Below are 15,658 nucleotides of genomic sequence, written 5' to 3' on the forward strand. Positions count from 1 at the left end.
CCCGACTTATCTGGTATCGGGCAGCCATTTTGAATCAATTTAGCCTCCCCTAACACCCCTGAATGTCTGTACTTGGCCTTGAGGGAGAACAGCTCAGTGAATGTGAATGAATGGATAGTTATACAGAGACTTTTTAAGCACTGTACAAGGGATTTAACCCTGTGGAATAATGGTAGCAGGCTTGAACCTGTCACTTCTGTAGGCTGAAACATGAGCTCAAAGCCACTGTTCCTTTGTTAAGGCTTTGACAAATTTATTAACCCCTATACTTCACCCTGCCAGCACTTCTGGAAGAGAGCACTGCATGGAATGAGCATGACTTGTATATAAATAACTAAAAAGTGACCTAATTTTTTCCAAAGAGTCCAACTGCAATTGGCCACCTACATACCCCCTTTCATATGTGACTTCTTTTTTTTTTTTTGTAGGTTTTTTTCCCTGACGCTAACACTTAAACGCCAATTACCATGGATGCAACAGAGTTCCGAAAGAGAGGGAAAGAGATGGTGGACTACATTGCAGATTACATTGAGACGATACACAAAAGACCAGTCTACCCTGATGTGGAGCCTGGATACTTGAGATGCCTTATTCCAGAATCTGCACCACAGGAACCTGAGAGCTTTGAGGATGTCTTCAAAGACATTGAAAAGATCATCATGCCAGGGGTAAGGACATCTAAAAAACAGCTATGGCATAGTATTCCTATTGACCTCAGTAGACCCAGGATTGTACTCTAATTTTATGCGTAGATATTTTACAGCACGATGCAATAAAAGTTTCCGCTCTTATTAGAAATACTTGTTCCCATATTTGTGCTTTATATGAGGCTGTTTGGGAAAGAAAATTCCTTGATTCTTGGCAGAACTGGTGAAAGAAAGTTTCATAACTTTCATTTTTATCTGACCTATATCTTTGATTGTTTTGATATTTGGTATAAAGATCACTGAATACTGTGCAAGTAAAGGCTTTTAACTATAATCTTCAGTATATAAAAGCCTTCTTTGAATCTGATGTTTAAATGTCAAAATGCTCACCTGGGTTTTCTTTTTATTACTGCCGTGTCTCTCTGCCTAGCACTGTATTTAGTCTAAAAAATTAGCTTCTTCCAACGTCTCTGAATGCTGACAGCCCCTATCTAACTATTGTCCTTTGGATGGATCAGTGTTAAAATGGACAATGTAAGTCAAAGCATGAACAGTGAGTGGCTCAGCTCCCTGGCCCCAACTATTGTTCTCATCCTGATTCATGGTCATTTTCTTCTAAAGATGAGCTTGTCTCTCAAGGTGTCTGGACAGACTGAGGGGGAGAAAATGCTTTATAAACTTAGCAAGGAATTTCCTGGAGAGGGCTCCCACAGTGAGTAAGTTGAGTAGCCAACCTTGATGCAGTCTTTTGTGACAGCTATATGCTGAATATGGAACCAATGCTATGTAAACTTGCTTAGTACATTGCGGTGCTAAAATGATCTCTTTTTCATCTGCCACTGTAAATATTGGGCCATCTAATGCTCCTTATCTGCATTGATTGCTATGGAGGTAACCTTGCTGTCCTTTCACAGGCAAAAAAAATCCACTGACATTTCAAAGTGCATTTTCGTGAAAGCTGGATCAAGCTCTAAATTCTGATGACTTACACCAGTGCAAAACTATGGTGAGGGACAAGAGAGTGATGAGCAATGAGCAAGTGTAGTGCAACAGTTGATCAGAATTATCCACAAAAAATTGTTGCTGCATATCAAGCAATAAAATGATGTGCATGGTTTAAGTTAAGACTCCATACACGTCCTGTAAATTGTTATGAATCCTCTGATTGAAATGAAGAATTATACTAGTTGTGGATTAGGCAAATATGCTGTCATAAAATCAGTAAAATTAGAACCACAGAACTTGATAAATCCATGGGTTTTTTTGAGATTTTGGCATTTGTTTTAATCCGAACTAAAAAATAAAAGGAATTTTCTAAACACATATTTTTTGTTTTGGTTTGATTAGACTACTACATTTTGATAAAATGTGCTTGAATTTCAACTACTTAAATATGCAAAACTCACATTTCAAAATAAAAAAGGAACTTTATAGTCCACTAATATTATCAAAATGATAAGTTCCAGTTGCTTATTTCAAGTGATATCTCATCAAAATTGACAATTTTCATGTAAAGCATTTGGATTTTGCCAAGCGGCCTTTCCTGATCATAAGATGTTCCCTCAGGTATTTTTTGCACAATGAAATAAAATGTAATTACATTCTCAAAATAATTAACATCAATACCAGAAAATGTTGATTTGTGATTCTCACAGTAATCTTGCCCTTTCCTTTCTTCTGCATACAAGCAGCTCAAGTCTCACTTGAGCAGATATAAAATAGTATTTCTTCTCTGTGTGCACCTATGTAGGAAAGTGAACTGTAGGAAGTACACTGTAGAAAAGTTGCTCTCTTCTTCCAAGCCCAATGTCTTTCCCTCCTGGCTGCCCAGTGGGCCAGCTTCAAGAGGAGGGCTTGAAAGTACTTTGTTTAATTACTTAGCTCATGGACTGGTAGCGAGAAGCCTTTGCAGGGAAGTAGAAAATGTAGGTTTAAACCCCTCTGAATGAAGGAGACAGCCTAAAACCTGGATCTCTCATACCCTGGGCCAGTGCCTTAACCACTAGGTTATTAGGGTAACACAGGGGAGAGCCCATTTTTATTCACTTTCAGTCAATACCTGTATACCTGAGCAATCCTATTCCATGATATGTGGGACTAGAAACTGTGTGCAAGTGCCAGTTACATGGCAATGAATGTCTACTTAGGCACAGGAAATTGGATTCAGCCCTAAGTATTCTGATCCCTACTGTATTTACTCCAGGACAAACTTTTTGTTGATGATAATGATTCTGTGTTTAGATTTCTGATGCACAACTATTCCATGGCACACAATGGTTCCTCTCAAGAGTTCAGAATGGCATGGGTCAATTAATTGCATTTTGGGGGACAGTGTTTGTATGCACTCCCCTCAACCTTTATACAACCTTAGGATACTACAAATCGATAGAGGCAAATCTTCTCTTGGGTAAATAATGGAGCTAACAAGGGAATTTCATAGAAAAATGTCACTGTATGTTTGTGAGAATGTAATGCTTCTAAGGACCCATTTGCAGACAGTGGTAGAGGGAACCACTGCTGAACCCCAGTTTCCACAGAAATGAATTGGACTAGTATTAGAACATGTGGGAGTTGACTTGTGTCTCCTAGTATCAGTTGTATTTTCTACTTGAAACTTTGTTGTCTTTGTGGTGGCCAAAATGGCCAAGTTCAGCTGTAGGGGTACCTAAAGAGTTGATCTGTAATCCAGAAAGGGGTCCAATCTACAATGTGGTTTAAGAACACATAGCTGAAGCATTATTCATTTCAGATGCTCTCATACATCTTTGGTGTGAGGAAAAAGTCTCTCTACAGACAAAGCAGAGAGAGACTAGGCAGGGACCTGATTTTTATGCAAAATCCAATAGATAATATAGCTCTGAGAGGTAACAGGGCTGAGTGCAATTAGAAGCATGTGCTGCAACTTCTCTTTCTTCATCCCTTCTGTCACTGTTATTTGTTTCGTGGGGCTGATAAAGCATCAACTGTGCCACATTCCTTGTAATATTTGCACAAATATGTTGATTTCCATGTGACAGACAGAACAACTTCACAGATAAATGCTGAAAATAAGGACAACAGAGCCACCTGACTCAGAGCTGTTTTTCTTCATACAGTACAACTAAAATCCACTATGTATTATCAGGCCAATGGCACTTAGCTAGGAGGCAGTTTAATTTGATTAACCCAAGATGGATGTCATGTGTCTTACAAATCATGCAGAATTGTAGCTGAGGTGATAAACAGTAGCACTGCTAGCTGAAAATGCATGTCAGGTTAAGTGTGACCCACTACAAAATAACATTTATTAAGGCCAGGCCAGTTGGTCAGTTTTTCCATTTAAAAGGCTGCAAATGAGAAATGCAATATTACACATCTCTAACGTTGCGAGACAGTGTATAGCTAAAGTCTTCCCTGGTCCTCCCAAAGTCCCTAGTTTAACCCTTGAATGGCTGGAATATGAGATTGACGGGTGTGTATATCATGCTTAATTTGGGAATTTTAAAACATATATATTATATGCTTCATTTATTAAAAGGTGTAGACCTTTTGGAAAGGATTAAAAGGCTTGTAAGTAGAGAGCCTTTTGTACAGTGCTATTCTCATTCACGTACTTCCTCCCCTATAGCCAACAAGTCATATTTCCCCAGAATAAAACTCAGAGCTATTACAAAGCTTAAAGAGAAGGGGCATGGAGTTTATACAGGAAGAAATGAAGTGCTGCTTTCAGCCGGCAAGAAAGCAAGGGTTATGCTGCAAGTCATTAAGGGACCCTCTGTACATGCAGGTAACTCATGATGTGATCTAATGCACAACCCACACATGCCTCCTGTCATGCCACATTTGTATGGCAGGATGCATGATTGTGTTAGATCTCATCGCACTGTATTGCCAGTGAAGGGGGAACCTGATCCTAGGCTTCCCTTGCACTGGTAAGGAGCAAGCCCCCATAGCTGGGACCCCCCTGCCGCAGTCTCTGAGCTGCCACAGTCCCCAAGCCCAAGAAGTTTCATGCACCCCCAGGGCTGGAAGACTGTGACAGCTGTGATCTCCCAGCTCCAACTGCACACATGCCCAGGGCTGGAAGATCACAGTTGTGCCCCTCAGCTGCCAGGACTCAGCTGGTTCCCAGCAGTTGGGTGCTGCCAGGACCCAGAGTCTACAGCTGTGGGGTTCTGGGTCCTGGCAGCCATGGGGTACTTCTGGGATCCTGAATTAGCAGCTGCCAGGCTGAGTCCCCTCACTTGCCGGACTCCCAGCCCTTGCTGGGAATGGTGCACCTCCACAGCTGGGAGTCCCATCAGCTGACAGAGCTCTCAATGGCAGGGGAGACCCTGCTACATGTATAAATTAAATCTGGATAGCAACCAGCTATAAAGTTAGTATACATTTTCAAGGTCTAGCAGAGCTACTTTAACCTTTTTAAGGTCTGATAGGTACTTTGCATGTGTAATTGGTTTCAGTTAATTGTGCAGTTAACACAATATACCTTACAATTACAATACCTGTAATGTGTAGAGGGGACCCAAGTGGTCACTCCCAGAAAGGGAAAGAGAGTTCATCCTTTTCTCTTGTAAAAGACTAGGCCATAAAAAGGCAGAAGAGGTCACTAGATTTGGGTGGCTGACTTTCTGGGCATTCAGTTTGGGGCATCTTGGACCTGTTTTCCCCCAGTCTTACATTATTCTTCATGGAAAATCAAGGTTTGAAATGAGGAGAATGAGGCTGCTTCTAATAGACCAAGATCTAAATCATCATGATCATGAACATCCTATTATTGATGACAGGGCTCTCCTGAGGAGTGGGTAAAATTCATGGTCGCAGTGCACAAGAACCAATTGTGTTATATCTGTGGCAATTTAGTGGCATCTGACATCTTAATCAGGACCAAACTGATAACCTTGATTTCAACACTTATTGGGTGTGTCTGCATGAGACATTTACTGCATTTGCCTAATTAGCTTTGCAGTAAATATCTTGGCATCTGTACATGTGTCCTTATTAGGCTGCATGAAGCTAAAAAATTCTGTAGCAGGTTAGTACTTGTAAATACAAGTACTAGCCTGCTGCAGAGTTTTCTTTATGGTAAGGGGTGCCGAAATCTGGAATGGGCTTTCAAGGGAGGTGGTGCTCTCCCCTACCTTGGGGGTCTTTGAGAGGAGAATGGACAAGCACCTGGCTGGGGTCATTTTCCAGGTGCCTTCATTGTCTAGTGTAGTACAATGGTGGAGTTGCTGGTTTCTGTTCTGTCAGTTGTTTCCATGTTGCTGGTTTCTCAGAGGGTCTTTATTTTTCAAACGTTGGGTTTTGTCTCTGGTTCTGGGAGTAGGTCTGTGGTTTCAGGGAGAATCAATGCAAGGCAGTGGTAGGGTCATTAAGATGACATTCCGGTCATTCAGTAGGAGCTATTTTTAGGCCTACTGTCATTATGTCTCAAGCACTCTCATTCTCTCTCATTCATCCAGGGAACCAATTTACATAGGAGGGGTAGGTATGAGTCACAGTTACAACAGAATTACAATAGGGTCTGCCCGGGCATAGGACACAAGATGGAGACTTGACAATACAAGATGGAGACTTGACTTTACTCTGGCTAACTTACAAAAACAAGTCTGAATCATACAATATCAATGTAAGACAAATAGTAAAAATAGTGATCACACAATATAAAACAATAAAAATCAATACCAAACTAACAGATCACTTTTTACGTGGTGTTATAACACTATTTACCCGGACAATATAAAGGGGACTTGTTACAGTAATGGAATACAAAAACTTATCCTAACGTACCTATGACTACTTATAACTACTTAAGGAATAGAGAGGGCAGAGAGAAAGTCAGAAATGGTTGGGGAAGGGGAAGCAATGTATTTCTCAGTTTAAAAAAAGAAAGAAAAACGGGGGGGGTTTGCTACAATGGTAATCATTAATATTGGTAGACAATCTGGTAACTACAACATATGAATCTTTCCATGTTGCTACTCCATCATTCTTTCAAAGCAACCAGTATACTCTTGTAGCTATACCGTTCCCTTGAATCAGGATTGCAGTCAGTTATATGAAGGATATAGCTTATTCTCTATGTGAGGAGGCTTCTATTAGAATATTGGGTTGTATTTTTATTAGTAAGTTGGGTTTTTTTTTAAGGTTTTATGGAGATGCTTTTTCTGTCTTGTGGAAAAATCCAAGAGTATTGCAGTCTCTAGGGTTGTTAAAGGGACTTTGCAAGCAGTAAATCCATCTGAGATTTTTTTTTTTTTTTAATATTAAAAGAAGAAAAAATAAAAGAAAACTAACTGTTTGTTTCTAACACCTGGACTTCTGCGGTATATCAATACTTCAGAGATGTATTAACACTACAATGTCAATACTTTCACAGTCCTCCACAATCCTTTCACAGTCTTCAGCACACACTGAAGACCACAAAACAGGTTCTGAATATACCTCCACAATTCATTATTGTAATTAACAGTGACTTCTTTTTGCCCAACACAGGTGACGCACTGGAATAGCCCATATTTTTTTGCCTACTTCCCTGTCGCCCATTCCTTTCCAGCTCTTCTGGCAGATATTTTGTCTGGCGGCATAGGATGTATGGGCTTCTCCTGGGTAAGTTTACTGCAGCGCATGTTGCTGTATAAGATATAGGACCAATCCTGCAAACACTTAAACAAGTGAGTAGCGGGGAGTCCTGAAGTTAATAGGGATACCTATGGAGGTAAACTGACTCATGTGCTTAAGTAGGAACTACTGAATGACTTGGATAATGGCATCATGGCCCTAGTAAGTTTTGTCCCCAAAAGATGGAGACAGTCAAGAGCAAAAACCTTCTGTCCATCCTCATTTTCTAAATGGACACTGCCAATCTAAAAAATAAGTGCTGTCCATTGTGGTACTATGTGAGGGAGCTTACTGAGGAGTTGCCTAATTAGCTCAGCAGTAAAGCATCACCATCTACACGCATGGCTGGAGTAAACTAATTAACTCTGCCATATGTTAGTACTTACTACTCTACTGCTATGAATGCATATCTCTGGTGACCAGGGCTGTCTGGGACATGAGGGTGTTACAGTGTGGGGGGGCTGCCTACTGGCTAGCCCTCCATCATAGCATCCTCATGCCCCAGCCAGACCCTCCACAGCATGTTGAGCTAGGGTGGACCAGCTCTGGGCTGGCAAACTGACCCCCTGGGCACCCTGCCAGCTGTAGCTCAGCTCAGTGGGCTGTGGTCCTGGGAGCAAAAAAATCCAGCATAAACTGTGCCAGAGTTTACTGTCACACTAAGTTCACATGTAAACATGCTCTGTATGTTCCTAAATTCCCCAGCCACCATTTGTGATTATTTTTTAATGTTATAGTTTCCTTTCTGTTTGTATGTGTTTTAAATGTTATTACTCATGAAAGACTTGTGGAACCAACAGTGAATGGCTAATTAATTAACTGTTGTGGGTAGCCAGTGAAGAGGGCATGCAAAAATACATGGTTACATTAGAGAATGTTCACTACCCCCTGATCCAGGGGTAGGCATTATCCTTTAATTCAGGTAGAGAGCCACTTAATGAGTTTTGGTGAGCTGCTAAAGGCCGCAAGGGTAGCCCTGCCTCTTACCCCCGGAAGTACTCCGTTTGGGAGGGGAGGATTGCCAGAAACAAACCAAATCATCTATCAAAAGTCAAACACCTATTATAACACATTTTATTTTAATTACAAAAGATATTTTATTGTGATTTGTGTTTGTGTACTGTATATAGAGATGATTACATAATAACGCAAAAATAAAGTCTTGCTCTTGTAAAGTGTGGGGGGGTAGGGGGGCTGGAGGTGGGGGGTGTATGGTGGGATGTGGAGAGTGTGCATGTGGGGGGTTGTGAGGGGGTGTGGTTGTGTGGGGGGGTCAATGGGGTACGTTGGGAGGGTTGTGGGGTCAGGGTGTGGATGTGTGCCCCGCCCCATGATGCACAGCCCTTACTGCCAGCAGCAGCAGCTTGGGGTAATTGTGGCCTGCCCAAACACTGCCACCCAGTGATGCACAGCGCCAGCTAACACTGCACGTGGTGGTGAGGAGCACAGTCAGGCCAGCCCATCACTATTACGTGGGGCTCCCCAAGATGCATGTGGCGCTCCCAGTACTTGCACACCACTGGGGGAAGCCCCATGTGATGAAGCCCCACGTGATGAAGCAACCTGACTTCCCCACCCATGCCATGCAGGTCCCAGGCCTCTGTTGGGAAGCATGGGGGAAGGCTCCCATGGGGGAAGCATGGGGGAAGACTCTACTTCTAGTAGAGTGCCAGGAGCTGCTATGAGTACTCCAAGCACCTGATCACTGCGACTGCTGGTTGGTGGCAGGGGCTGTGCACCATTGGGGGGAGTATGCTGGGGGCGGTCTGCACATCTCCCTGCCCTCCCTCACACCCACACCCTGCCGACCCAACCTCTGTACTCCTGCTGCCCCCCTGGGCATGGGCTCCATGCTCCTGCCAGCCCCCACCCAACACTCCACACTCCCACCCAGTTGCAGCTCCCCCTCCTCCCACCACTGCCACTTCCTTACCTGCTGCCTGGAGTAAGCACTGCAGGGCCATGAGGAGGAGCTGCTGGATGCCAGAGAAACTGAGCAGGTCCCCCCGGTGGCTGCAGCAGTGGCAGCCACTGCCCTGCTTGGAAGCTGCATGCTGGCTAGGGTTGCCAACCCTCCAGGATTGCCCCAGAGTCTCCAAGAATTATATATAAATCTCCAGGAGACTGCTGAGAGTCACCCAGGAGATAAATGATAGGGCATTCATTAAAATAAATATCAACTGTTGAATCTAATTTACATAGTAGTCCAGTGGGTTTTTTAAAATGTAATAGTAATGTGCATTTGCCTTCGCTAATGTCATTATGTCATGTGATGAAATCTCCCAGAACAGATTCAAAGAGAGTTGGCAACCCTAGTGCTGGCTGGGCTGAGCTGTTCTGTGCACAAGGGTGGGAGCAAGGCACACAGGCTGGGCAGAGTACATCTAGTTGGTGGGCACCTGTGAGCAGGGCTGTCCATGGGTGGGGGGTGAATTAGAGCAACCATCCCAGGCCCCATGCTTTGGGGTACCCTGCAGACAGTACTGTATGGGCCTTGCTGCACCCACTGCATGCCACCAGCTCCATGCTCTGGCCACTCGCCACCCCACCCTCACCCCCCACCCTACACTTCTGCCACTCACCAGCCCCTGGCCCTACACAGGCTGATATGCCCCAGACCCCACACAGTCCTAGGGACAGCTCTGCCTGCGGGCTGGATGAAATTGGCTGGTGGGCTGGATTTGGCCCAAAGGCAATAGTTTGCCCACCCCTGTTCTAATCACTTTCCTTTATGATCATTTTAGGAGTTAGAAATGTCAAATTGTAGAGAAAATCCTTCTTTTTAACAGGCAGCGTTCCGTCAAAATACTTTATTATGCAGGTAGATTTTTTTTTAAGGTTCACTTTTTTAACAAAGAATTAAAAAAAAAAAAAGAATTAAGGGTCCCAATATTATGATAAAATTATTGGAAAGTTAAAGTGTTTCAGGGAACTGCTAATGATTTAAAGCAGTGGTTCTCAACCATTTTAGACTCAAGGCACCCCTCCATAACTTTATGAATTGAGTGGCACTACATTTCAAAACCTAATTTATTTATTACAATCCTTACCTTCTTGGAGAGGGGCCAGGAAAGCAACCAGGCAGATAGAGCCTGAACTTAGTTTATCTACTTTGCTCCTCCCACTGCCTTTACCTCCTTATGCTTCCAGAGGCACCCTTCAAAGGATCTCACAACACCCTGGTTGAGAATCACTGGTTTATAGAGACTGTCAACCTGAAATCACTGTTCTGAATCTTGCCCAAAACATCAGTATGTCATCATTATTACTAATGAGATATTTGCTTGCAGGCCTGACTGAAAAAAATTGCTAATTCCATCCAGTTCCTACTGGGAATAGGTCCACAAACACAAAAATAATTGTGATCGGAAACTGTAGGGCCATAGAAAACTTCATTTCCCTCTCAGCTTCACAGGGATGATCTTCATTGGTCAGAATCAGTATGAGCTATATAAGGAGCATGGCAAAATCTACCGGCCTGGCTGTGTCTGTCCTCCTGGACTTGTAGATATGAAGTCTACTGTGCTTTCACTCTACTGTACTTTCAGACTGACATTTTTCACTGAGCCCCCAATCTGTTTAAAAATTGCAGTGTTTGGGAGGGTTTGGTAAATCACAGACTGAACATGAGTTAGCAGTGAGACACAGCTGCAAAAAACAAAACAAAAAAAACAAGTGTAATTTTGAGGTTCATTAAGAGAAGCCTCATGTGCAGCACACAGTAAGTAAACCCCGGTCAATACTGGTTAGGTCTCAGCTGGAGTATGATATGCAGTTCTGGGCTCCGCACTTTAAGAAAGATGCATGTCCCATAACAGAAGTTTTTAAAATCTGTAGTAGGAGTACAGTATACATGGTGCTCACCTTTTCCTGCAAAATACCACTTTCTCTCCCATAATAACCAGCATGCTGGCAATTAAACCAAGCTTTCTCCAGTCTCTGCTACTAAAAGACATGAAGGAGCTGGTTGGACAGGTGAGATAACTCCTTATTGAGTCTTTGGGTAAATCTGATATCTTTTATTAGACCAACTAAAATAGTTGGAAAAATGCTTTTTTTTTTTCAAGCTTTTGGGAACAATTACCTTTGTCAGGCAAAGGAAACCTCATTAAGCCTGACAAAGCATGTTTGTACCCAAAAGCTTGCAAAGAAGAATTTGTTCCAACTATTTTAGTTGGTCTAATAAAAGATATCAGATTTACCCAGATAACCTAGTCTACCTATGTCCTTAGACCAGCAGGACTACAACCTACACACTGGATAGCTCTTTATTAATATTCTTCTGACTACTCTACTGTTTTACTATAAGGCTGTATTCAGCTTTCATGATGAAGCAGAAGAAAGTACCTGGGGTAGGGATTTCAGAGGCCAATAGGTGGTAAACATTAACTTTCAAATGGTGGTCATTGTTTTATTCCCTTTGTTTCCTCTTCCAATTCAGGCTGCAAGCCCAGCTTGCACAGAGCTGGAAACAGTCATGTTGGATTGGCTGGGGAAGATGATTAATTTGCCTGAAGAGTTTTTAGCTGGGAGGGACGGAGAAGGTGGAGGAGTCATTCAGGTAAGATGAGAGAAGAAAGCAGAACATGCAATGAGCTGGAAAATTTTCATTACTAATATAGTCTTCAAACTAGCCCTGTTGTTGATACGGCCTTACGTTTATCTTGTCAAAGTGTTTTTCTTTGCAATTTTACTGGATATTTTTTATTAAAGTGTGGTACAGTGACATCCTAGTATTTCCAGGCTTCAAAATCTGCTCTGAGCATTGTTTGTCTTTTGCTTGAGAGAACACCAGAGTAAAACTTAGCCTCTCTTTCCTTGTCTAGTGATTCCGATTTAATCTGACCTGGGTCCTCTTTACAATGTCAAAGGCAGCAGGCCAAGGATACAAGAAGTGATGGTTTTCCCTGTCCTCTTGCTTTGTTTCTCCTTTCCTGTAGCGAGGCACAGGGTGACAGCAGGGGAAATTCATGCTGAGTGATTAAAATATTTATTTGGTTGGGTGAGGGAATGCTGCAGTCTAGCAAGTTATGTGTAGGACCAGGAGTTTTAACTTGCCTCTCATGCCCAGGTTCATATAGGTTTGGCAAGTCGGTTAGCTTTTCTTTATTTAAAGTTTTCCTGTATGCAAATTCTAGATAATGGTAATTTGCCTTCCTCATAGGAGGATTTTTAGGCATAATTAATATTTCTAAAGCACTTTGAGGCCTCTTGGTAAAATGTGCAAAAAAATGCAATGTAAAATTAAAATCACATCATGCAGTAAAGTCACCACAAAATTTAGAGGTACGCATCTTCTATCCTTCTCTTTTATCCATTACATTTTTTTAACCTATTATGAAAAATCTTCTACCAGGTCTGACATCGGAGAAATGATGGTCTTGTGGTTAAGGAATGGAGTGTGATTTTGGTTTAGTTCCTAGCTCTGCTATAGATGCTTCAATGCAATTAGGGGCAAGTCACTTAATTTTATTGTGCCTTAGTTTCCTGATATTTAGGATCAAGGAAGACTATGCTAGGCTGGGGAAGACACTTAAAGAAATAGCTCATGCAACTTGTTCAGTTATCATTTGAAAGAGAAAACTATTGACTACATCATCCAAAATGATCTGTGCCTTATCATCAGTAATATTTCTTATCCGGTTTATATAAGGAGTTCCCTCATGCCTATATATAGATCTCTATCCATAACCACCATAACCAAGAGGCAATTCTATTTTGGATTTGCTTTTGGCAAGTTGCAAGAATCTTATGGAAGAGTTGGCTATGGAAACTAACCTTGGATTGAGGATCATGAGCTGATTTCAATTTAGCATATATTGTAGGATAGATGGGAGCTGGTCTATAACTAGGACTTAGGACTTTAGAAGGAAGAATATTGAGAAACTAAAGAAAATAGAAAGATCAACTGAATTCAGGAGTGTAGGAATTTAGTGCTGTATAGGCATAGCTTTGCCCTGTGGACTGAAAGTAATTCTATCTGAAGGGCTACCATCTTCCTTTGAATAATCATCTCAAGTAGAACATTAATAGTGGGCAGAGAATATTCAAGGAACAGCAAAAATGGATTAATGAGGAAGAGAGATACTTTGGAGGTTCAAAAGTACAGGGATAAGATGAGAATAGCAAAAGGCTGTTGGAATTGGACCATGCAAAGAAAATGAAAATGGGCAGTCAAAGGTTTCCACTCATATAATCCAAAAGAGGACCAGTAGGGAAGAAGTAGGGACACTATTCACTGAAGATGAGGTGGAAATTAAGGATAATGTAAGTATGGCCGGAGTAGCAAATGAACATTTTGCCTTGATCATCAATAGAGACAAAGATAGAAATGACATTCAAGATAAGAAACAAAATGGAAACAAGGATATAACAATGGAAATGACCGCATCTGAGGTGGAAGTAATTCTTAGTTTGTTTCCTGTGATGAAATGAAGGAGTTTAAATATTCTTCATCTGAGACTATCAAAAGAACTGGCACATGAAATAGCAGATACTACAGCCTGATTCTTTAATGCATCTGTCAGTTCAGAGATAGCATGTTGGGAGGGGGAGCAAGAATAGCTCAGATAACTACAGACCTGACATTTTGATTTCAATATTATGTATTATGCAAGATATCAAGCAAAAATACAGTCAAGGATATGAAGCTAAACATAAAATGGCACAAAACACACCATGGTTTTATCCATGAAAAACTGTGTCAAATCTCTTGTATGCTTCTAGAACAGGATAACCAATTTTTTAGATCAGGGAAATGCAGTGAACCTAACCTACCCAGATTTAATCAAAGTACTTGATACTGTGCCTCACAGGAAATTATTGAATAGAAGAAGATAGTGAGTAATACCATAATTAAAATGTGGATAAGAAGCTGACTAAAAGAGCTATTTAGCAAGTTATGTCAACAGAAGAGGTGTTAGGCTGGAGAGGAGTTACTGGGGGGTCCCTGAAGGCTCAGTCTTAGGACCAACCCTGTTCAATATTTTCATTAGTGACCTTAGTACCAAAGTAGATGCATGCTTCTGCAATTTGTGAACAACATGAAACTGCAAGGTATCCAATATAGAAGAAAACTGCCATAATTTTCCAGGAAGAATTAGACTATAGTGGAGTACAATAGTACAAACCATACTACATATACTTATGGAACAATACCAAGAACTTGCACTATAAGACAGAGGCTTACATACAGATGTCAACTGAGGAAGAGAGGAACCTCAGTTTTGTGGTTGATCAAAGGATGAGCATGAGCTGCCAATGTGATGCAGCTGTAAAATAACATAAGGCAAACCCTTGTATTTATTAGGTAAGGCATTTCTATTAATAAATAGGGAATATTAGTTTCAATGTACAAGGCACTCTGAGGCCCCATTTAGAATGCTGTATCCACTTCTGGTTGCCTACATTCAAAAAAAGATTAAACTGAAAAAAGTCCATGGAAGGGCTATTGGGGTTGTTAAGGAGATGGAGAACCTGTCATAGGGGAGCAGATTGACTTGTTTGCTTATAAATACATTCACAGGGTGATTATCAAGGAGGAAGAGATATTTAAGTTAAAGAACAATGCCAATACAAAATTAGAGGGCTACAGATTGGTCATAAATTTCTACTGGAAATTAGAAGAATGTTTTCAGTCACTAGAGGACTGTATTTCTAAAATATTCTTCTGAAAAAAAGGGGAGGGGGAGAGGAATAAAGATAGGATTGTATGGTTCTTTGTGTAGTAGTCTGAGTATGTCATAAATGGATTTGAGAGTTTGGGATCCCCGTGAAGGGGCTTCAGGAAAACCTGATCTCTCAGTGAGAATTGTTTAGAAATCCCATATTTGTGGGCTTTTACTGGTTTCCTGTGATGGCAAGGAAGATTCCCCCTTTCTATTGCTTCAGTATTATTATTTTTTTTCTTTCTCCTTCCTTTTAAAGCATTGGATGTTGGCCACAGCTAGAGATCAGAGTTTGACTTGGATATCTGAATGTTCCTAAGGGTACCAAAAGCCTCTCAGATATTTGTCTGGTATATCTGGCATCTCATACCCAAGATCAAACTAATGGCTAAATTTGGGGTCATGAAGGAATTTTTCTTCAGCCCAGATTGCCCCAGAGTATGGGGCTTTTTGCCTTTCCTTAAGTACAGGCCATGGTTCTCTACCTAGGATCATCCAAGCATATTTTAACCTAATTTCCTCCCATTGTGGTGTCAGGGTATTGACCTTGTCTCTTCTTGTTTGTGGTGGCACTCAGCAGGTTTATTTTTTAACAAGGCACTGTTTAGCTGTGGCATGTGTGAAGAGTTTGATCTGATAGTCTAGTTGACCTTTTCATAGATTCATAGATTCATAGATGCTAGGGTCGGAAGGGACCTCAATAGATCATCGACTCCGACCCCCTGCATAAGCAGGAAAGAG

The 15,658-nt window shown here is 41.5% G+C and overlaps 1 protein-coding gene across 3 annotated transcripts in view; it reads left to right on the forward strand.

Moving 5' to 3' along the window:
• DDC (dopa decarboxylase) overlaps nucleotides 1–15,658 on the forward strand; it is a 90,199-nt gene that overhangs the window by 5,262 nt on the left and 69,279 nt on the right. For all 3 annotated transcript variants that reach the window (XM_019540986.1, XM_019540994.1, XM_019541009.1), the window contains exons 2-4: nucleotides 431–668; nucleotides 7,125–7,238; nucleotides 11,692–11,811. In XM_019540986.1, the coding sequence (XP_019396531.1) occupies nucleotides 468–668; nucleotides 7,125–7,238; nucleotides 11,692–11,811 (435 nt within the window). In that variant the 5' untranslated portion in view covers nucleotides 431–467. The remainder of the gene's footprint in view (nucleotides 1–430; nucleotides 669–7,124; nucleotides 7,239–11,691; nucleotides 11,812–15,658) is intronic.

Source organism: Crocodylus porosus, unplaced genomic scaffold (assembly GCF_001723895.1).
Source record: "Crocodylus porosus isolate Cpor-Errol unplaced genomic scaffold, CroPor_comp1, whole genome shotgun sequence".
In the NCBI taxonomy this organism is placed as follows: Eukaryota; Metazoa; Chordata; order Crocodylia; family Crocodylidae; genus Crocodylus; species Crocodylus porosus.